Source organism: Crotalus tigris, unplaced genomic scaffold (assembly GCF_016545835.1).
Source record: "Crotalus tigris isolate CLP2741 ecotype Arizona unplaced genomic scaffold, ASM1654583v1 scf7180000018040.1558517, whole genome shotgun sequence".
Lineage (NCBI taxonomy): Eukaryota > Metazoa > Chordata > Lepidosauria > Squamata > Viperidae > Crotalus > Crotalus tigris.
In genome coordinates, this window is record NW_024096790.1 from 494,914 (window position 1) to 519,205 (window position 24,292).

General features: G+C 36.7%; 1 protein-coding gene across 3 annotated transcripts in view; it reads left to right on the forward strand.

Annotated features, from left to right (window-relative positions):
• DGLUCY (D-glutamate cyclase) overlaps positions 1-23,768 on the forward strand; it is a 29,140-nt gene extending 5,372 nt beyond the window's left edge. For 2 of the 3 annotated variants that reach the window (XM_039346943.1, XM_039346944.1), the window contains exons 3-14: positions 2,900-3,011; positions 6,564-6,717; positions 7,184-7,382; positions 8,997-9,147; positions 9,581-9,703; positions 11,620-11,817; positions 12,330-12,590; positions 15,032-15,131; positions 15,423-15,571; positions 19,458-19,577; positions 21,325-21,476; positions 23,041-23,768. In XM_039346943.1, coding sequence (XP_039202877.1) covers positions 2,909-3,011; positions 6,564-6,717; positions 7,184-7,382; positions 8,997-9,147; positions 9,581-9,703; positions 11,620-11,817; positions 12,330-12,590; positions 15,032-15,131; positions 15,423-15,571; positions 19,458-19,577; positions 21,325-21,476; positions 23,041-23,184 — 1,854 coding nt within the window. In that variant the 5' untranslated portion in view covers positions 2,900-2,908 and the 3' untranslated portion in view covers positions 23,185-23,768. Of the gene's footprint in view, positions 1-2,319; positions 2,430-2,899; positions 3,012-6,563; positions 6,718-7,183; positions 7,383-8,996; positions 9,148-9,580; positions 9,704-11,619; positions 11,818-12,329; positions 12,591-15,031; positions 15,132-15,422; positions 15,572-19,457; positions 19,578-21,324; positions 21,477-23,040 lie in introns of those variants that run through there. The other variant, XM_039346942.1, reaches the window with a different exon arrangement.
• The last annotated feature ends 524 nt before the right edge of the window (positions 23,769-24,292 follow it).

Sequence of the window (24,292 nt, forward strand, 5' to 3'; positions counted from 1 at the left end):
TTAATGTATTGGAAGAATGTTGTCATATCCCTCCTAAGGTTAAAATCTAAATGTATACAGCTCCTTCAAATTTTGCATCATTGGACTTAGTTTCTTAGTTAATATCCTGTTAACAGTCTAATTGTTCTTGTCTGAACTGGTCTAGTTTCTCTGAATCTCTTTTAAAGTGTAATGTCCAGAATAGAACACAAAACTTAAAATAGGTCAAAGCAGAATAAATTATTATTTTCTGTAATTTGGAAATTTTACTTCTCTTGCTGCAGCCTATAATTCATTTACAGTACTATTTTGCAACCATGCCAATTGCTAACATGGTAACATTCCAATCTACTACCACTCTATGATTTTTGCAGATAGTTAGATAAATAAATGTATGAAATATGTATAGCTATGTTTTTGTTATTCATCCAAGTAACTCTAAAATTTCAGGGTTTTATCAAGCAGATTATATCTGCATAAGTTAGTGCCTACCACAACAGAGGTATGAAATTTGAACCAGATTGGGGGGGGGGGGAACAAATAGAAGGAATAAGAAAAGCAGTCTGTTCTTTAACACTAATCATTTTTTTTCTGTTAAAAGTTTTATTAGTTTTATAGTATACGATACAATGAAAATACAAAAGTAAATAGTGGAAAAGATGGGGAAGGGAAAAGGGAATAGAGAAGAAGACATAGACATAATCATTTTAAAAGAATAAGTTCTATTTTCAAGACCACATCCAGGAGGGGATGCAAGTCAGATCATGGATTGAGGAGGGGGGTAAATCCATCATATAATTTCACTTCCACAAGAGTTGCTTTTTGTATAAGACCCTGGCTTCTTCTGGTTGCTGTTTTAATATATGTATTAAAAAGGAAGGTCTTTTAACAATAAATGTCAGTGCAGAAATGTCTGCATTTTCACCTCGCTGAGTGATGCCTCAGATTGACTCAAGGGATCAACATGTACAGATGGAAAAGAACAAGATACTTTGCCACTCATACAGAGAATCCTGTGTTTACTCTCTGAACAAAGAGTAGATTTTTTTCAGTGCAAAACTTCCCTTCAAAAAGAAAAAAAAAACAAGCACTCTTTGCTCCTCAGCAGATTGATCAGGCTGAGTTTATCTCTGTGCTCATCTGTTGGCCAGGAAAGGCAAGATTGTCTATCAGTTCTACAGTATTGCAAACTCATTAACATGTTAACATGCCCATTTCTGTGGCATTCTACTTATCTAAAAATATACAGGAAACAACTGTAAGCAAGGCTGAAAAAAAAGGGATTCAATCAGTGCTTCTCATGAGCATTTTGTATAGGAGAGACCATTCTACAAGATATAAGTCAAATGGAGTAATCCTAGAATCATTAATAGTAATATCATTTCTTCTAAAAAGCTGAAAACGGCATGTCCAAAATAACTGAAATGAAATAGTTTACAAGCCAGTTAAATGTACTTACCTACTGTGGCAACAATATCTACAAATAACCATGCCCATCGTAAGAAGAAGGCGTTTTATCTGTGAAAATATATAATTTGTTTCACAAATTCAACAAATTATATACTTCTCCCTTCTGGTAACCTTAATCAGGATAGAAAATTCATTAGGTTCAGTGAGAAACAATACATTGAAGCTACATGTATTAAAAAGGATTATGAATTCATTATATAAGGAAAAAAAGCTCAGTACCGTGAGCAACAATTTTAAATAGAGTAAATATCAATTAGTACTGAAATCAAAATTTTGATATATGTGTTTTTATGTGGAATATGCAAAAAACCAGCAAATGTTCAGGCATAGTTTTAAAACTCCGCTTATAATCAAATTATGAAAATAACTGTCTCTTAACTTCCCTTCACAACGTATTTTTTTGTGGTTCTGAAATGTTTGCATTGTTCTGTGTCCCGTTGGGCAACAATTCCGTTAACCTAATTAGTTCAAATGGTATCAGAGAAGAAGTAAATTTAATTCACTATGGAATTGGGCATCAGTAGAGTTGGGTATCAGTAAAGAGAGCTTTGTAAGGTAAGGTTATCATAGTTCATTTGCTCACCTCCCTTTTTCTCTTGCAATTAATGAAAAGGACTTCAGCTGCTTCTTTAAAATAGAGGGATTTATGCTTTTCTTGTTGAACTACAGTTTCTATTCTGGTTAGAACTACTAATGATGTAATTTATTTTTCACCTAAATATGTAAAATATCTGGCAAAAATGTGTAAATTCTATATACTTGTAACAAATATACAAAACAATCAATACTCAGTTGAGTCTTGCTTTGGACAAATACCAGAAATTGTTATTCTTTTAAACATTCAAAATATGTAACCAATTATGGATTAAATATTAACTCCTTAATTTTAAAAGAACATCAGTGAATGTTCCATGCTTTAAATCGGTGTTACTTCTTCAGGAATTATTTTCCTTAGAATAATGACTTCAATGAAATTAAAGGTAAACTTAGACATAAGATTATTGGAGCTTTTATTTTATTGTTTTATCAATAGTAGATCCTGAAGCCAGTGATTATAGAAAGCTGAAAATTTTATTGAAGTTAATCTTGAACTGTTAAGGGGCAAGTGTGTGAGAGAGTTATATAGAACATAATTATATAGAATATAGTTTAACTCTAAAATTAAAGGCAATAACCTTTATGCTATGCAGCTATATTTTAATAGGGTTGTGCCATGCTTCATATTTGATCTCCAAAATCTATTTCATTAGATAGTGAAGCCATATTTGTTTTAGAAAATAATCAGAATATCCATGGAGTGGAAAATTGAGCAATTCACCATTTCAAAGAGAAAGTTCATCGACTAACGTTATAAGAAGTTTAAAATAATGGCTGTTTAAATTTCTATCTAATGAATAGCTATGTATAATATCTATCTATAAAACTAACATATAGTTTTATCTTGTTTCAGGATGAAGAAATGGTTTGCCTGACAGGTTTGAAAGCTCTTCTTCCTTATGCTATCAGAAATCTGATTCGATCAAATAAACTCAACATTAGCAATACCTCCGGAATGGCAGAAGGTAAGTATAAATAAAAGTAGATCAGTGAAATCCTTTTGGTAAACTCTCGATGTGCATTAAGAAATAATTTATAATATTTCAACTTATAAATCTGTGTTTCTTAGTTTAATCGGTTTTAGTACAAAAAAGAGATGGACTAGGAATCTATGTTATAGACATTCAGGTATGAACCAGAAGATACATATGTGAAATGCCACAGTTTTGAATAATCTCCCCTTCCCTTGCAGCCATGAGAAAGGACAAATGAGTATTCTATTGCATTTTATCCAATTAGTAAATTTAATCAATTTTTAGACAAGGCAACGTTTTAACTGATCTGATCACTGCAGGGAAATTCCTAGCTGAACTATGCTCAAAGTCATTTTTATGTATAAATTTAAGACTATTTTTTTAAAATTATATTTTATTCACATCCTAGCTTTCTGACAGAAGAGCAATCAAGCTGACTCTGTTCAGTAGCTTATTTTTTATGTTATTTTCTTAACATCCTGTTAGTTATTTATTCCCCAAACTTCAGACTAACATGAAACAGGAACTTCATAGGCATGTTTTTTCTCAAAATGACATATAAACTGATTGAACAGAAGACTAATTAATTCATGAATTAATATAAATGTTTCTCCCAAAATTTTTATTTAAATTACCAGCATTATGTAGAAATTCCAGTTCAAATTATCTTGACTCTCTATTCTCTAATTCATATAAATTCATATAAAAGCATATTCAGTTATTACATTTACATGGCAAACTAAACCATTTTATGGTTAAGCAATCCAGAGTTTAAATAGAGATTAAGGAATGGTATCTTAATTACCGTATGAAATTATGAGTTCTCATTATTATTCAGTGTACATTCAATCTCTATGGGAGTTTTAAAGTATTTTTACATAAAACTTAAAAGAAAAACAGGAAATGTTAGGCAGTTTGTACTTTGCAGCTGTTGTGTAATTTTAAACTTGTGCAACTCAATGGAATGAGGGGAAGGGGGAGGGTCATCCAGGTGTAACACTAACAACTCAAGTTTTGCACTTGGCAGTGGCAGATAAAGGCAAAGCTACTCACAATATTCCCTCCTGTATTTCCATATTTTAATTTTTCGTTTAGAGTGAGGCTCTTTTTCTGATTAATAGTTATTTATTATCCTGCCTTTGTAAATATCTCAAGGTGACAAACATACCTAATATTCCTTTCTTCTCCTGTTTTTCCCACAACAACAATCCTGTGAGATGGATTGGGCTGAAAGAGAATGACTGGTCCAAAGTCACCCAGCCAATTTTCATGCTTTAGGTGGGACTAGAACTCACCATCTCCTATTTTTAGGCCAGCATCTTAATCACTACATCAAACTCAATCTGTCTTGTCTTGTTGTTTTGTCAGCACAGGGTTTATTGTTTATTCATCGTTTCAACCTTATGATTTACCTGTTTCTATTTTGACTTCCTATGACGGCACCAAAGTGAATATCTGGTGTGCAGACTTGCCTTGATGGTGACATTTTAATATTAAGTTTTGGTTGCAAATAGACATCTTTGCAACAAAGAAGGGCTGTTTCATGAAATTCCAAATGAATCTTTTATAGATATGTAGCTTAAGCAGGTTACCTCAAGATTAGTCAGATTGGTATTGATCATAATTATTTATTTTCCAGGGGTAGGACCTCAGCATTTCATTGTATTAAACAAAGATTATGGGACAGATCACTACAGGAATTAATGGCTAAATCCAAACTTCCATGGTCATGTGAAACTTTTGGAATTACAAATGTATTTTTAGCTTCCTAAATATTTTCATACTTTAAGTACATTCAAATAATCTTTTCAAAAACCAGTTTAAATCTCTTACCTCAAATCTGCTATGGTAGCATCTCTCAAAGATTTTGTTCCTGTAATGGTATTGATTTTAAAATGGTGGAAAATATTTTATTGTCTTGTGAATTTTATGAGTCTTCGGCAGGATGTTACCTGGCAATATTTTAAAATCAAAACCAGGAAGAGATGCTTCTGAGTACGTACAAGTAATCAGTTAACGACAGTAATTGGGAATGAATTTGCATCACTAAGCAGTGCAATATAATGTGTGACATCATGTGATTGTATGACTTAGCGGCAGCAATTCCAGCAGTCCCGATTGCCATTCTTAACTGAATCTACCACTGGTTAGACAAGCACCCCCCCCAAATCTAAGCCATTCCTAGCCTTGAGCCTCAGTAAAATAAGAGACTGCCTCTTCTCGAACTCCCCCCTCCCTATCCCCACCCTCGTCTTTTTGGCTGCCTGCTTATATGCCACCTATATGCACGCCACTACTGTACCAGCCAGGACCTTCTTTCACAGGCCAAATTTCTTTGTGAAATATACCACAATCTCAGGGCACAGGTAAGGGAATGGCTGTGGCTATCCTATCAGGCACAGGAGTTTGTGGCCACCATGGCAACCATGGACCTCATCCAAATTATTAACGGTCCAATCCACAATGGATGTTACACACTAGATATTAGTTTTTATGTTGGGATAGTGACATAGTGCTCTAGGTTTGGAGGAAATTAAAGTCACTCACTTGTCATGCTCAGACCATGCCCCCTTGCCCTGGAGTTCTTCATGCCAGCCCACTGCAAAGAGGTAGAGCCTGTTTGATTGGCTTAGCCCAGGTGACTAATGGACTCAGCTGGGATTCATGAAAGGTTTGAGACTGAAACATACAGTACTAAAGTGTTTACAGTAACATTCAGTAAAATATTATTTATGTTTATTCAGATTTAAATTTCATTCTGTTATTTCTTTAGTATGTGACATATTATACCTGGACTAGCAATATAAGTTAACATTTCAGCTAGATTAATAGAACCCAATAAAATATAAATGTCAAAAAGATATATACATTCAAGTATTAATGCCTAGGCCGTATAACCATTGAAGTGCAGCATTGTTTAAATTAAAAAAAAAAAAACAGATACTGGACAGTCACAATATGCTCTGCAGTTTGACATGGGACCCCACAGTCACACTGAGTGGAGGATACTATGCTCCATTTATACAGAGATTTTCATTCTGTTAAGTAAGGTTACTCTTAGTTTAGTTATACTTAAAATTCAAAATGTTAGATTTAAAAAGGAACAGCAAATCTTGATTGCAACAAACAGACAACCCCTACATGGAAGCAAAACAAAATTTTTGCAGCCTACTAAAATTCGTTCTTTCTGTGTCACTGTTAAGGTGACACCGAATTTTATTAAATCATAGAATATAAGAGCATTGATGATTAGGTGAAATAGAATGTTATTTAAAAATTATGCTGAGAACATGTGAGATAAATTTATGATTTATCTATACCTTTGTCAATTAATCTGAATGTGAGATATGTGCATAATTGGCAATATCTAAGCAAGCAACATGGGAGAAAGAATTTGATACAAAAGATGTTCTTGCAAGTAAATACATCACTATATCAGAAATATATTTTTCACTTTTATGATTGATTACATCCAAAAAATGATAAATATTTTTATTTGAGTAAATAACATTAAATTAAACTTCTGCCTTTTTATATTTACAGGATTTGTACAGGCAAATGTTGTAATTATACATAAATCTTTTGCTGATGACTTTGAAAAATTTTGTCAAGCAAATGATGGACCACTTCCCTTGCTGTATAGAAGTAAGCCAGGGGAATGGAAATGTCCTTTCTTGAGCAACAGTTCTGATATAAGGTATGTATAGAGTTGTCTGTGTTGGAAACTATCAAGAAATATTTTAGTGCCATTTACCATTTCTGGGCATTCAGGCTACTTTACTGCAAAAATCTCAATGTTTTCTATTATTTCAGACTTTTTAATTTTCAAAACACAATGTAGGGTTGCACAGTTTTTATAAGTATGTGAATTATAAGGGAGAGAGAGATTTAAAATAAAACTAAGTTATAATGTTTTCTCATGACCCAGGAAAGTGCAAAGCACGAGTGCAATTTTTTGTGCAGGCAGTGTGATTCTATTTCTCAACATTTACATACCTTTATACGTAAGAACTGATCCTTAAACTAATCTAGATGACATGACATTTTACTTAAAAATATGTCCCACTGAGTTCAGTGACCATTTCTCTGAAAGTAAGTAGATATTTTGTTAAGAGTCAGAAATAAAGTACCTAGTCCAATGACGATTGTAATTCGTTTTTCAGAAGTGACTGCTTGCAATACAAGAAATATGAACATGGAATATCCACAGGAATTTTGACAAATCTAAAAGAATATTCTGAACAGTTTAAAGACATGGTGACCTTTTATCTAGGCTGTAGTTTTACATTTGAAAAGGCACTCCAGAAAGCTGGCATTCCTGTAAGAAATGTGGAACAGAAATGTAATGTAAGCATGTATAAGGTAAGAATAGAAGAAAAAATTGCATAGGAAAAAACCAAGAGAGTCCAGTTCCCTTTTGGAAAAAGCACCTTTGGGACAGTATCTCCTGAAGATCTCCCATCCAAGTATTAATGTGGCTCAAACACCCATTAGCTTGTAGACTCAAACAACATTAGCCAAGTACTGCCACCTGCTGGGGATGTTTCTTAATACACATAATACTATATAAATAGTTGCAGATACAATAGAAATAATAATTTGTATTAGCTCAGAAAGAATGCGAGTAGGCATTCTTAGGTTGCACATAGGTACATACAAAATTCTAATGCTCTTTTCTAGCCTCTAGTGAGCAGAACAGCCAATTATTTCACTCTTTCCATTTTTTTATTTCTTTTTTTAGCTGATAACTTCAGTATTGTTTTACTCAATTGCTGTCAAATATAGAATTATTTGATTTGTAATATGTTAGATATCTTTTTTATTTCTCTTGGCTGGATGTGTTCACTGCTTATTAAAAAAAATAGGAAGAGAGGCCATTTTAGTTGCAATGTGACAGAAGTATTCCCACCCATTAACACGAACCAGGTAATTACTCCAACAATAAGATAAATAATAGTGTTTTCTTTCTATGCCTTCTAAAGTCCTGGAACTATATGGGGCCTATGAAGTATTGAAATTATTTCTAAATATTTCCAAATGTACAAAGTGATTAAAGCATTACTTTGGAAAATTCAGTTTTGTTTCAGAACATATAAGTATTTGATTAATGAAGATGAATTAATGAAGATTAATTCATCAGAGCAAGCAAATAACCATCAGAGGGCAACAGATAGATATAAAAAATAATAATTCTTTGCTGCCATCTGATGGTCATTTGGATTTTTGTAGTCACAAGCAGGTAGTTTTCGCTATTAGTGATATAACCCGTTCTTAGCTGAAGGAAAAATTGCCTTTTTCTCTAAACAAATGCAAAATATTTCTCAGGATCAGCTATTAATCACAGCACAAGACATAAAGCATTCAATTTGCTCAGCTTCCCCTTTTATTTGATTGACAAGTACTATAGTCTGATTCCTTTCTCAATGCAAAGGAATCAAAATGAATAAGCTGATCAGCATGTGATTAACCACACCTGTTTTCATGTTGCGATTAGTTTAATTACAAGGAATATCTTTACCAATAAAATCTGTATTCTCACTTCTGGTTATTGTGGGACGACAATCTTATATTTCATGCTGAATCTCTATTACTGTAATATCTCACTATTTTTATTTAGTTGCAAAATATGTTCTTGAAACATTTATAACTTAATACTATTCAAAAATAAAACAAATCTAATATGACATTACTAATTTATCTAATGTTTCAATGTTTAGTTGCTGTGACCATGCAATTAAAGGGAAAGTTAGCAGTAGCAATGGCATGAGCTTAAATACCACACCATATGATTCATAAAGGTGATAATAAATGATATGTGGGTGAAGGCAACTGAACATGCTAGTGATTAATCTTGTGGCCTTTTATCACCCAATTGCATTTATCTCAGAGATATGGTGCCTTCTACTTGTAAGAAAAAGCCTTTGGAGATTGCTTCATTGTTCTTAATGCTTGGATCATTTTTTAAAACTTTACCAGACTGCTGTTCCTTGCTGTGATACCGAATATTTTCACTGTAATCTAATAGTAACTATGAGATATATACCTAAAGATAAACTGAAAGAGTGTGTGCAAATCACTCATCCAATGAAAAAATCACATGGAGCACCAGTTCACATTGGTTCTTCTGGTCAGTGTATTTTTTTTTCCTGTGTTTCTATGATCTATAATACAAAGCATGCATGAGATAGAAAAGTAACAAACCTTAGGCTTGTCTGGCTTACTAATGTACAGTCTAGTTTTGTAATGACAGTATGTACAAGTAAGAGGATTTAAAAGAATTCAGCCAAGATCTTACTAGGAATTGTGATGCCAGTATCCTATGCAACAGTATCCCACCAATATCACTTTCCAGGCCACATCCCAGGCTCTCTCCCAGGGAATTGTCAGATGTTTTGCAACATTAAGCCTCAGCCTAATTGGGTTTTAGAATAGAATAGAGCTGGAAGAGACCTTGGAAGGTCCTAGTCCAGCCCCCTGCTGAAGCAGGAGACCCTATACCATTTCAGACAAGTGGCTGTTTTCTACATTTCTGCTTGAGTATTAATAAATTTTCATTTTAGATTTGTTAGGAATTAAAGATCTTTCCAGTCCAGAATTTGGTGATGCAGTTCAAGCTCATCCTGGAGATGTACCAGTCTTTTGGGCCTGTGGTGTAACAGGAATAGAAGCTGTCATCAATTGCAGTAAGTATTTAGTGGAATTACCAGAACTGCTGCTTTATTACAGCAAACCAGTGATGCTTAAAAGTTGTTGTTTGGTCACTTCTGATTGTTCATGACTCAGTGGACAAATATACTTGCAGTAATTGCTTCTTTGGATTTATATAAGCTCATACTCACATCATCTGTGATAATATCAGCCTTCTCTTCTGTTGGCCTCTTCTACAATTGCTTTTGTTTTTTTCCAAGCCTCAAGGTCTTCTGCGCTGAGTCTTGCTTTCTCATGTGTCCAGACTTTAAAATATAACCTACATAAAAGAACCAGCAACTCTGATAATCCTCTCTTTTTCCTTGAACTTAACCTTGCAGAATATTTTTTCCACAAAGCTATAATTTTCCCCTAATCATGCACAGAATAGTCCTGTAAAATAATGTTATGATTTGGATTCTTCCTACATGCTAAGCATTTAAGAATTACATTTCTTTTTTCTGTGTACCCAGCCACGATAGGGGTAAGGCAGTATTTACCTGAGATCCACTTATTTATGATATACATTTTAGAAACTTTTATCAAATCAGAACACAATGGAGTGGTTGTTTCTTATGATTTGGAAATTCTGTTGATGCAATTCTAAAATTTCCTAATAAAAATTATGATCATTTGTTTGAGATTTTGACTAAACACTATTACTTTGTTTCTATCTTTAGAAAATAAGCTATAAGCTGGTCATCAACTGCAAATTTATGAGCATTCCTTATAATTCATTATCCAAATCATTAATGAAATAATGAAGAATAGATGAGCCAATACTTGATATCTTGCCAATGTGATAAGGAACCATTTGATGAACATTCTTGGAATAGGATATTGAGCTAGCTGAATATCTACTTGTCATGCCAACCAGTCCATACAAATTTGCTAATTACTATGTAATTTATCAAATGCTTTGCTGAAGTACATTATGATTTTAACATCCTTGTGTTCTACTGAGAAAGTTACATGTTACACATGAATAGTGTAGCAAGGTATATTCTTGACAAATTCAGGTTGATGTTTGATAATTCTTTGTTTTCAAGGTTCTTATAGATCAGGTTTTTCTATCTATTATCTATCTATCGTTAAGTGAATCACTGCAATTAGTGATTAGCTAGTAACATGGTTATTAAATGAATATGGTTTCCCCATTGACTTTGCTTGTCAGAAAATTGCAAAAGGTGATGTCCCCAGGACACTTGAAATATGAGTCTGTTGCCAAGCATCTGAATTTTGATCACATGACCATGGGGATGCTGCAATGGTCGTAAGTGTGAAAAACAGTCATCAATCAATTTTTTCAGTGCCATTTTAATTTTGAATGGTCACTAAATGAACTGTTGTAAGTTGAGGATTACCTGTATCAGCCTAGACACTCTTTGTATCCGATTAAGTGGCAACTCATGAAAATTTACACCTTTTAATAAAATTTACACCTTTTAATAATTAAGGAGCTACCAGACTCTACCAGCTATAGAGTATGCAGTAGTAAAATAGTCATGTATTTGGTCTTTTTTCTGGGCACCCACTGTTATATTCTGTTGATATTCATTTATTATATTTTCATTCATGACTATCTCTTCTCGCACATCACTTTTTTCATATCCTTTCTCCCAAAGCAGAGGTTTGATGACTAGACAAATGTTCACTATTTGGGGGACCAGCTATAATTTCTTAAGGAGACAGTGCATCACTGTATTTTCAGAACAAAAGGGACCACCCTTCACTCAAGGGTAAATTCACCACCATTTTATCCCAGGACATGGAGCTAACCTATAGGTGATTGCACTAATGGCTCTGAGAACTCTGCCCATGTCCTCAAAATTCACATGATCAAACTCATCGCAGACAGAAAGGCTTTAATTCCTGCTGTACACTGCTTACTGAGCTTTTCTTTACTTCCCAGAGGCTCCACTGGCTTTTACCCATTCACCTGGTTGCATGTTTATCACTGATTTGGAAATTGAAGATGATGCATCTGGTAATGATAAAGATCTCCCTGAAGTCTACTGTATTTCTCAGAATCCTTTGCATTATAGCATTGCTTCAACAGCAGCTGTAAAGAAAATTATATGCTTAGAAAATATAATAGCGATAGATCCAGGTAAGAGAAAAAACACAACCATGTTATGAGTTTAAAACATCTACTAGAAAAGGCAATCTCTGTATAATTTTCTGCAGCAATCCTGTCAAAAGCAAAAACTGAATAAAAAATCCTACCTCTAATGCATGCATTTATTTCCAAACTACCCTTTTAGCCCTAGGTCATCATTTAAGTTAATACTTAACTTGTAGCTCAACTTTGCAGAGACTTTCTATAGAATATGAATGAATGATGTATCAAATGTTGTTTTGAAGAGATAAAAAAATCAGAGGGAGGCCAAAACAAATAATGTGCTCCTTGAGGCAAGAAGAAAAATCTGGTATAGCAGCTCTGAAATCTTCTCTTCTGTCTCACTTCCTGATACTGTGAGCCATTGCATCTGTCAGCTTTAAGATTTTTTTTTATCTATCAGCAATCAAAACAAGCTAGTTTTATTTTTAAATAAATGTCCATGGCAAGCCAGTATCCTCAGGATGTTCTTAGTCTAAAATATTTGTATTATCCATGCTTAGGGAACAGAGGTGTGAAACATCTGTTTTCTCCGGATGAACTTCTAAAGGCCTGCCTGTCGCTTTCCCATGCAAAGTCGGTGTTGATTACTACAGGATTTCCCACCCATTTCAAGTATGAACCTCCTGAAGAAAATGATGGGCCACCTGGAGCCATTGCAATGGCAGCAATCTTGAAAGCCATGGGAAAAAATGTAGTTATAGTAACGGATCAAAGAGCTCTCGATTTAAATAGAAAGATAATCAAGGAAGCTGTTGAGCAAGGTATGACATGGCCCGTTATAGCCTATAGAAAGAGGGTTTCAGTGTCTTAAAAATTGAAACTGTCCACATTGTGCATTTTCATTTTTTTATTGTTGACTTCTTTTTTATGTTCCTGTTTTAAAATCTAGAGTAGTAATTCTCAAATGCATGTATTATGACAATACTGCCAGTATGTGATCGGAAATTACATAGTTATGATAGTGTTTTGTAAAAAAAATATATTTAAAACTCTTGCCAGCATCACAACAAATATCTAGGTAAATCTACTAGGTTGGCTTTACTGCATTTATCACTCTAAACCAGGGGTAGGCAACCTCAGTTCTTTTATGACTCGTGGCTTCAACTCCCAGAATAGCTGACTCAGGAATTCTGGGAATTGAAGTCCATAATAGAGCCAAGGTTGCCTACCCTTGCTCTAAACTATAAGGTGGTTTATTTTCTTCATTTATTGAATTTGTATGCCTCCGTTTTACCATCAAATGACTCTGAGTGACTTACAGTAGCACAAAAGCAATATAAAAATTAAAATAGAAACATTAAAACATCAAATCTTAAAACTGAAATGATTAATATTATCAGTAAATTAAATAAAGGATCAGTGTGTAACTGGGGTGGAGGTGGGATCTTATCTAACCTACTAGCACCTTCAGACTGGAGGGCCCAAAGCCAGTTGGCAGAGCTGGATTTTTAGTCACTTACAGAAGGCCAAGAGGATGGAGGCAGATCTTATTTCTAGGAGGATGATATTTTAAAGGGTGGCAGCCATGGCAGAAAAAGCTTGTTCTCCTGGACTCCGCCAGCTGCAGTTCCTTGGCTGATGGAATCCACAGCATGCCCCTTCTGCTGATAGAAATGGAGCAGGTCAAGCCTATTGGGGTGAGATGGTTCCTCAGGTAGCCTTACTTGGTTCTGGTGTAATGCATTGTGTGAATCTAACCCTTGTGGTTAGTAAAGAGTGTCTTTCAGCATAGAGTACAGCAGTCTGAATCTTTGAGGTTTTCCTCTTCCATTCCTCCACTGAGAGCTGATAGGTTTTTGTGTATTATCTGTGACTAGATCCCTTTAAATATGTATAAAACTAGTGTTTAGAATTTGGCCTGTTCCATTCAAGGATCAAGATGTGATAACCAGGAAAATCTGAAGTAAGCTATACCAGTTCAGAATTCCCAAGACTGCTCTGAGCCAGGTCAAATTCCATTGGAGCTCAATCAGAGTTCAATATAGTGATACCTATAGTAACTCTAATTTCCAGTACTTAGAACATAGAACATACAATATGTTTTCATCATATAATATGTCATATCATATATGTTTTTATCAGTAAAAGGTATTTATCTGGGGAAAGAAGTTTTAGCATCTGTATCTCCCATGAACCCCAATAGAATTAATTATATGGAAAACTCTTTTGAGTTCCATAAGTAACAAATATGAACCTCATGCTATTGGAGTGAAGAGGTATTCATAAGGGTAAGGGTACAAAAGTCAAGATGGCAGGTGCATCTTGGCCGTTGTACATGTATCAGTGTTGCATACATGCACAAAAGGGACAGCTTTGATGCATGGTTGTGCTTGCCATCTTTGTCTTGGTCCCAGTCTCTCCTCTTCCCTGCAGATGCTCTTCTTCAGGGGTAGGCACCTATGGCTCAGGAATTCTGGTAGTTGAAGCCCACAGGTTGTAAAGGGGCCATAGTTGCCCATCTTTACTCTTGTTAGAATGACCTTTATCTGTCACCAGTTTTTCCTTCATAATTGTTGGGGTTTGGGGGTTGTTTTTTGTTTGTTTCTTTGTTTCTTTTTTGAGAAGAGAAATGGGGATGGATTTAGGACATATAATTAAGCTTTCTTACAGTGAATATTCCGTTTACTTGAAAGAAAGACAACATTTTTTTTCCACCAAAATATTTCCTTTTAAAATGGGAGGGGGTCTTATATTGCAATTAAATATTTCACCCAGTATTTTGTGGGATTTAATTATTCTGAGCAAATGAACTGGGAATAATCTAATCAAGGTATAAAAAAACAGAAATAATTTGGTTTAAAAAAATTTGTTAAAAACATTTTAATATTCTTCTATTGAAATCAGTAGAATTTCCACATGTTTAGGTCTGACTTAGTCACATCTTTCTTTACATTCATCCTATTTTACAAAGAAGGAGAATGTCCTGAAAATTTCAGCCACACAACTGATCCTATTTAATATTGGGAAGACAAAACAAATAATTGTGAAACAGTGATCAGGCATGTGCAGATTATTTGGTGAGGCTCTTTGCTCTTTAGCAACATCTCTCTCTCTCTGAATCCACAGGCTGTAGGAGGGAAGTAAGTGCAGGTGCTTGAAGGCACAGCAGCTCCTGCATGCCTGGAGGACCCTCTTCACAGGCCTAACAATGGCATGATTAATGTCATGATCCAACTTACCTTTGTCTTTCTCTATATTCTAGAAATACTGGAAACACCAGTTCCTGTAATCAGTTACCAAAGCAATTCTCCAGATTCAGCTCTGCAGTTCTTATGTGAAGATGGGAATCCAGAAAAACCAAGGTATATGTCCCCAAAAGCAAAGTAATGCCAAACTCTAGCATATCTCAGAGGGGTCTAGGACAGCTTGCCGCAGCCAACTCACTGTAGCCAACTCGCCACAGGATAATTTAATGTGATATTAATCATTTCATTCAATAACTTTTATTATTAGTGACCACATTTTCATCAAAATTGTTGCAACTTGTATTTCTGATTTGAATTGAGAAGCCTTAATGAGTAATGGTGGGTACGTCAAGGTATCATTAGCATTAGAATTGAATCTTAATTCTTTTTTTATTTTTTTTTCTTTAGATTTAATCATTTAATAGCAATAGAACGTGCTGGTGTGGCTACTGATGGTAATTACTATAACGCAAGAAAAGTTAATATTAAACATTTAGTAGATCCCATTGATGAACTCTTTATAGCTGCACAAACTCTCCCAGGAATTACTACTACAGGTACAGTATGTGTATTTTCCTTCAATGATCTGATAAAAGTATTACTGTTACTATGAACTACTTGAAGACATTAAGAACCGGGTCCATTATGCAACTGAAATAACTGAGGGGAGACAAAAGAATTGGTGCTCAAATTGATAAGTAATATTTAACTCTCTTAAGGTTTCAAATGTTCACAGTCGTGCTGGCGGGCGGACAGAGATCGACCCCTAGGCGCCTCGATCATGGGGTGCCTCAGGGCTCGGTCCTGTCCCCCCTCCTTTTTAACATCTACATGAAACCGCTGGGTGAGATCATTCGGCGATACAGGGTGAGGTATCATCAGTACGCGGATGATACCCAATTATATATCTCCACCCCGTGTCCTTTCAGTGAAGCAGTCGATGTGATGTGCCGGTGCCTGGAAGATGTGAGGGTCTGGATGGGGGTGAACAGGCTTAGACTCAACCCTGACAAGACCGAGTGGCTCTGGGTCTTGCCTCCCAAAGGTCAACTGGATGGTCCATCATTAGTCCTGGGGGGGGCAAATTTACCTCCCTCAGTGCAGGCACGCAACTTGGGTGTCCTCCTGGACTCACAGCTAAATTTGGAACAACATCTATCGGCTGTGGCCAGGGGGACCTTTGCCCAGGTTCGCCTGGTGCACCAGTTGTGGCCTTATCTGGACCGAGAGGCTTTACTCACAGTCACTCATGCCCTCGTCACCTCAAGACTGGATTACTGTAATGCGCTCTACATGGGGCTACCCTTGAAGAGCGTTCGGAGGCTGCAGTTGGTTCAGAATGCAGCCGCGAGAGTGATTGTGGGCGCGCCAAGGTACGCCCACGTGTCACCTATCCTCCGCGAGCTGCACTGGCTTCCTGTGGGTCTCCAGACGCAATTCAAGGTGTTGGTTATCACCTTTAAAGCCCTTCATGGCATAGGGCCAGGTTACTTACAGGACCGCATACTGCCGCACAGTTCCCAGAGACCGGTGAGGTCCCATAGATTGGGCCTCCTTCAGGTCCCGTCAGTCAGACAATGTTGGCTGGTGGGCCCTCGGGGAAGGGCCTTTTCTGTGGTGGCTCCGACCTGGTGGAATCAACTTCCCTCCGAGGTTCGAGGTTCCCACCCTGCCGGCCTTTAAGAAAGCCGTTAAAACTCTCCTGTTCCGGCAGGCCTGGGGCTGATGTCCCTGGGGGGGGCGGGACATGATCGGACTTGCGGTATGATTGAATTATTTTATTGTTTTATTCTCGATGATTGTTTTAATTTTGTACGCCGCCCTGAGTCCTTTGGGATTGGGCGGCATATAAATAAATTAAATAAATAAATAAATAAAATAAAATAAATAAATACGAATTTCTATTAGAGCAATTTCCAATTTCTGGGACAAAAGTAGACACATATAAATTCAACATGTCAATGATGTTCCTCAAAATAAGGGGAGGCCAGGAATACACACCCAGTTCGGGCTTTGAGGAGAAAATGCATATGCAAACATACAGCAGATGTGACATCTTATTTCAGTATATTGATGTAGTGGAAGGGAAGTAAAGAAATGATAAGTGAAAAAGTATGGGTGCTTTGTGGTCAGTTTGGTTTGTACACACATGTACAAAAATTGTAAATACATAAAAATTACATGCCTATTGGAATTATTCAGCAGAAGCAATTTTATTTTAATTGAAAATTCAATAAAGCTAATTAGACAATGGTGAAATAAAATGCAATGCTCCATGTGTGTCACGATTGATCAAACTAAGTAATAAAGTTTAATGGTATCAGTAGCATATTTTAGAATATGCTGGGAGGGAGTATCTCCTTAATAACTTTATACGATTTTAAATAGAATTTATCTCATACATTAACATTTGGTCAAGTTTGAAAACATGTATTCTGTGATTTTTTTAGAAGACCCAAATAATTATAATAACTATTATAATTGTTGCTTTGTAATCCTTAAAGATAATGGCTGTTATGTTTTGGCCAGGCTATGATGGTATATATCAGGGCTTTTCAACCTTTTCACTGATTGTACCACTTTTAGGATATGACAATATTCAAGTACCACAAATCACCTAGCAAGGTGTCAAAAGCTTGATGACAAAAAAAAGGAAAAAAGTGATAAAGTACAGGTAGTCCTCGACTTACAACAGTTCACTTAGTGACTGTTCAAAGTTACAAGTGACTTATGACCATTGTAGCATCCCCAGGATCATGTGACTTACATTTGGATACTTGGCAACTGATTCATATTTATGATGCTCACAGTGTCCCAGGGTCATATGATCCCCTTTTGCAACCCTTTGACAAGCAAAGTCAATGGAGAAACCAGATTAACTTAACAACCATGTTACTAATTTAGCAACTGCAGTGATTCACTTAACAAATGTGGCAAAAAAAGTCGTAAAATGGGGCAAAACTCATTTAACAAATGGTCCACCAGGGCATTCCCAGGCAGTGGTGCGGGCTGCCCAGAGTCCTGGGCAGCGGAGGGCAAGTGCCCAGCCCAGCCTTCGACCTCCTGGGGCACCAGGACTCTGCAGCCCAACCCAGTCCAGCTCAACTTCCCCGAGGGGGCATCCGGCTGCGCCTACCTTCTCCTCGAGGCTGCTGCTGCTGCTGTGCTCGCTCTCCTTGGCCAGGCTGCTCATGATGGGTCAGAGGGAGGCCCATTCCCTCTCCATGTGAGGAGACCCAGATTTGTAACCAAATCATCCTCAGCAATAGGATGGGAGATCACCAGGATAGGCCAGGAGGAGGGGGCAAGGGGATGGTGAAAGGGCAGAAGGGCTGCTGTTGGCCAAGTGCTAAGATAGGACTTCCCTCAGACCCACCCCCCCCTCTCATACCAATCTCCTTCCTTCCTCTCTCCCTCCCTCCCCTCCTTCCTTCCCTCCCTCCCTCCTCATTCCCATTCCCTTCATTCCCTTCCTGTTTCCCTCCCTCTTTCCCTGCCTCCCTCTTTCTCTTTCTCATTCCCATCTCCTTCTCTTCTCCCCACTGCTTCTCTCACAAAAAGCTTTTTCTCTCTTTCTCACATACATGTCTCTGCAAAAGCCTTCCCATTCTCACACAGAGATCTCTGCAAAAAGCCTTCCCATTCTCAGGCACTGGTCTCTCCAAATCCTTCCCATTCTCCCGCCAAACTGCCTCCTTTTATAGCTTCTCCTGTCTCCACCCCTTCCTCCTTTCTCTTCTGGGAGAGCCAGAAGTGCCGATCCTGGGGCCTTTGTCTTGCCCCAGCAGTCCTGCAGCTCCCAATGACTCTCTCATGGCAAGTCCTGCGCTGCGCCGCTTTGGCTCATTCCCTCCCCCGCTACACTTGGCTAGGCTATGTAGGATCACGTACCACCTGCCAGGTACTAATGTATATATCAATTCCTAATTGATATATACATTAGTACCAACTATATGTCCCAACTATTCTGATATTATAGAGTTTTTTTACCTAAACTTGCAGATGGATAAACATGCACATATGCTAATATTAATAAGTCAGCAATTTAGGCAACAGTTCAAATTTCCAATCACATTTACGATTTTGATTATTTTCTCATCCTGGCAAAATTGATGGAGAAAGAAATGGAAGAAGTCTAAATTTTCCAATAAGATGTTTCATTCAATTATCTTTCTTTGTAGCTGTGAAAGCAGATACAAATTTTAATATGCACGATTAATAAAGCTGGGGTATTTTAGTGGTTACCCAGAGTGCAGTTTTCATGGGAAGTTGTCACAGTAGGCATGTGACAGTTCTGTAAATAAAAGGTTTATTTACTGTACATAATATTAACAGTTCCACTGATTTTTAATTTTTCATTAGATTTTCTACAGGGATCATTGATATAAAAATCTACATTTAGTACTGTAATATTCCAATGTAAATTTTTCCATTTTAATTTAGGTATTGGGGATGGAGGAAATGAATTAGGAATGGGAAAAGTAAAAGAAGCCACAAAGAAGCATATTAAAAATGGAGATATCATAGCTTGTGACGTGGAAGCTGATTTTGCGGTTGTTGCAGGTAAGACTTGAACAAGCCAAACCAGGCACATGTGCAAAATCATAAGAAACTAAAAAAAAAGCTCCATTACCTTTTCTGATTATTGTATTCAGTCATCACCTAGATAACTAAATCATTAAATAAGCTGTTTGTCATCTTGCCATAATGGTGACTCTGGACAGCTATAACAACAGTTAAAAACAGAACAGTATCAAAATAGATTATATAACTGACAGCCAAGATAAGAAAAAAAAATCAAACTAGAATTAAAATAGCATCTCATGGGCTCCAACTAGAAATCTTACCTCCATGCCCTGGAACAGAACCACATTTTCAAGTCCTTGCAAAAAAGTTGGCAGTATAGAGGCTGGTCTGTTTCCCCAATTCTCTGTGAAGTATTTCAAACCACAAGTGCTACAATATAAAAGTCTCCCTTCCACAAACTTCTGTGCCACTATTTTATTTATTTATTTATTCAATTTGTGTAGCTGCCTATCTCAAACCAATGACTCAGAGCAGTGAGTATACATAAAAACAAAACAGTTAAAACACAGTTTTACCAAAAAAAAAACACAGTACAAAAAAGAATTAAATACAAATAGAAGCCAAGAGATATTATAAGCCATTGTTGTCAACATAGCCAGGAAACACCTGGGACCCCAGGCCCTGGCACATAGCCAGGTCTTCAAGATCATCTGAAAGGCTAGCAGGGTCTGTTATATCCGTGCGTGATCCTCCTTTAAGCTGGAAAAAATGGCTTCCACTGCTTTCTTATCCAGATTAAATCAAACCTCTTGGAGGTTAACTGAATGCGTTTTTGAAGGAGGAGATGGTTCCGCTTCTTTTGAAGGAAGCTGTGGTTTGCTCTTTTCGCAAGAAGCCATTTTTAGATGCAATGAATCTGGACAATTTTCATCTGGTTTCTAACCTACTTTAGAGAAGGTGATTGAGAAGGTGGAAGATTTCCTGTGCCAGAGGAAGCGGATTATACAGAGAGGCAGGTTTTCAGGCAGATTTCAGATCAGTACTGCAATGGCACTGATCATACTTGCTGATGACCTCTGTACGGCTTAAAATGGGGGTGGCCTTCCATAATCTTCAAGCAGCCTTTAATACCTTTGATCATGATATTGTTCTGGAGCAATTTAAGAGCTTGGAAGTGGGGGGACAGTCTTGTGGAGTTAATTATCATAAGTATGCTGAAGCTATTCAGACCCCTGGTCTATTCAGGTGATGCCATTAAAGTTCTTTCCCTACGCCTGGAAGTTATGGAGGTCTGGATGGTAAACCATAGGCTTTAACTTACCTGTTACAAGATTAAGTGATTGTTGGTTTTAGGGACCTTGGGACCTGGAGATTATTCTTCTGTAATCAGGGTAGCACAATTCAAATTAAATAAGTAATAAAATTCCATGCCCTGATTGTTGTTCATGCTGGGTAGAACTAATACTAAGTGGAATCCAAATTATCTAGGCCCCTCTAATAGGTGCATGTTTTGAAAATAATCTAAACCAGATTTTAGAAGGTCAGGAACAAATTATACTGTTGCTCTAAAAGCCATAGATCAACCTATTACTCTCTGAACAAATAAGCCAAAGCACAACAAGATTCTGTTGATCCTAGAAATGATGGGGAAAGCTGCGTTTCCTCCTGTTGTCCAAGCATTACTTGTGCTAAATTTCAGTTATAGGCTGGTCCTTTGTATTATTAAGTACCATTCAGTTGTTTTAGCTCAAACATTTTATTTAATGGCACTTTTCTGCGGCAGGTGTTGCCAATTGGGGAGGCTATGCAGTTGCTTGTGGACTATATATCCTCCATACGTGTGAAATACATGATTGCTATCTGAGGAAAGCTGTTGGATATCCCAGGTTTTCCAAGTATAAGAACTGGGCATCAGCATTACCTTCTGTGGCTAAGGTATCATTTTGGAGGAACTTTTTCATGGAATAATAACTGTTTTCTATATGGGGTGATTGGAAGCAGTATGCAGAGCTTGCCAACACTGAGTAATTGCTGCGTAGCTATTGAAATTGAGTTGCCTTTTGTAGAGCATATCAAGAACGTTTGCCATGACTAAATCTGACTAAACTCCAACTTAATTCTAATAAAAATAGGGGGGGGGGATGTCTGTCTCTTTCATCCAGGCAACTCGCGAGAGAAGGGCCTTTCAGAGACCCATTTTTAGATTGGTTGAATTGTACAAGTAGTCCTTGACTTACAGCTTTTCATTTAGTGATCGTTCAGAATTACAACAGCACTGAAAAAGGTGACCATTTTTCACCCTTACCATTGTACCATTCCTGTGGACACATGATCAAAATTCGGACATTTGGCAACTGGCTCGATGAAATGTAATGTATTAAGATTAATATGTGTTATAGAACACAGATCTGGAACTTGGAGTCTCAGTCATTAAGATGACTGTGAATCATAATATTAATGATGTTGCCTTTCCAAACGGTATTTCTCCTGTCATTTGCTCTCTTTCTCTTTATTTTTCAATGTTCCAATACCATCTGGAAATGCAACATCATTGATCCATCTTTTTGACCCTGTTGGACTTAACTTCACTGCTTCATGCTTTTTATCCTCTCTGCCATACCTTGACTTCAGACAGATTTTACAACTTATTCCTCAATTCATTACTTTTTTAACCACTTTACTATGAAAGCAGGGCATTGGTAATTATAGATTATTTTATAAACTGAAATTATGGTGCCAAATGTCAACACTATAAACATTAGCTTGGAAGTTCTAGTATAATATTATTCTAATAAAGACACTGAAAACAGTCTAATAGAAATGGATTCTGTTCCTACATTTCCAAATTATTATAATTAGATAGCGAAAAAATTCATTTTAACATTTGAGTGACAAGTGCTGTAAAGCACTATAGGGCAGTATATTAGTCTAAGTGCTATTGCTATTTTATTGTTAATGTGAATGTGTCTCGTAGGAAACAGGAAATAACATCTTCCTTAACAAGGTACTCTTATAATTTACTTAAGCCAGTGGTTCTCAACCTTTTTAATGCCGCGACCCCCAACCGGTCATAAGTCGAGGACTACTCAACCGGTCGTAAGTCGAGGACTACTCAACTGATGCAGCACCGGTTGCAGAATGGGACTTTTGGCGGGCTCAGCAGGGCAGAGACAGCCTGGACAATTCCTATTGGCTTCTGAAAGCCAATAGAATTAGACTCTATTCAACAGTCTATTCTACTGGCTTTCAAAAGCCAATAGACTAAAAGGGAGTAGCACAGCTAAGGAAAAGGGGAAAAAAATGGCGGACTGTGTTGTTTGGCGACCCCCGTGAAATGGTCGTTCGACCCCAAATGGGGTCCCGACCCACAGGTTGAGAACCACTGACTTAAGCAGTAAACATTAAAATAAATCCCTGACTTTGAGCACTTTCATCTATTAAAGTAAAAACCTACATTTTAAAGGGAATTAAAAAATGTACTGTCTGTTTTACTATTTAGGAAGAAAACATGCTGAAGATATTACAGCAGCATCACGTTCGCAGTGGGATAACTGCAAGTTTGGCAATGGAAGTGGATGCTCTGCCGTTCTTTGACATTCATTCAAATTTAATAGAGAGGCTGCTGGAGGAAACTTTCAAATAATACTCCCTCTCTAAAAATATGGTATATTAAACACATTCAGTCCAGAATACCATTACACTCCCTGATCAGATATCCTGCCACAATTTACTATTCCAAATATTATAAGGTAGAAGAACCTGTGATCATACAGTAAATTACTGGAATAATGTCATTGCTGAATATATTTTTCAGAATGATGTCTTTTTTCAATTATTTGACTAAAATATATCAACAATAAATTAATTGAAAATGTATTTCCTTAGATTTAAACAAGATCCATCTGTGCCGCATTTGCCAGATGCCATGTTAAAACTGTAATTTAAGCAGTAGTCATTTAATTTGACTGCAAGAACGAGTCAACTCTATTTTTCTCTGAATTTCATTTCCGAAAATCCAAGGATGCCTCCAAAGGAAAGTTGCAGACACTGTTTTGAAATACTTTCTTCTCTCCCATAAAATAATAAGAATGGAACAGCCACTTCTTGCTTTGACAACAGATGGAAATGTAGCCATTTTTTCTCTTTCGCTTTTAGAGTTAATTGATGCTGGGAGGGGGGATTGGCTAAGAGTCCAGTTAGTCATAACAATAATAACTCAGCCATGGGACTCCAAGGTTATTGTGCCCAGAGTTGATAAAGATTTGGGGGGCTGGAGAGCTGGGGAGAAAGCCCGTGCTTCAAGATAATTGGGGAATGTGATTTATGACTGTTAATTAGAGGAGGGAATTGTGCTTTGCTATTTTATGCCCGGGGGGGGGGAATTTAGTTTTTGGCTTTAACTATGTAGTGCCGATACTTTGTTTCTCGAATAAAGGATTCTTTAAGGTAAACAATGCCTTGAAGTTCTTTTGAAGAGTTTCATCTGTCAGAACCATGACAGTTCAACTCTTTGCTCAGGGCAAGCATCCAAATTAAAATCCACAAAAGTCTATCTAGCTTTTCTTGAATACTTCAATAGGTAATTGGTTGCACTGTCAAACTGCTCTTCTTAAGAGGAGATTCTCAACTTTGAACCAGAATCTGCCTTCCACTAACTGAGTTATTACATGTCGTGTCTTCTAGAATGATAAAGAAAGAGTTGTTGTGGCCTTCTCTATGATACCCTTCCAATATGAACAGAGAGTATCATA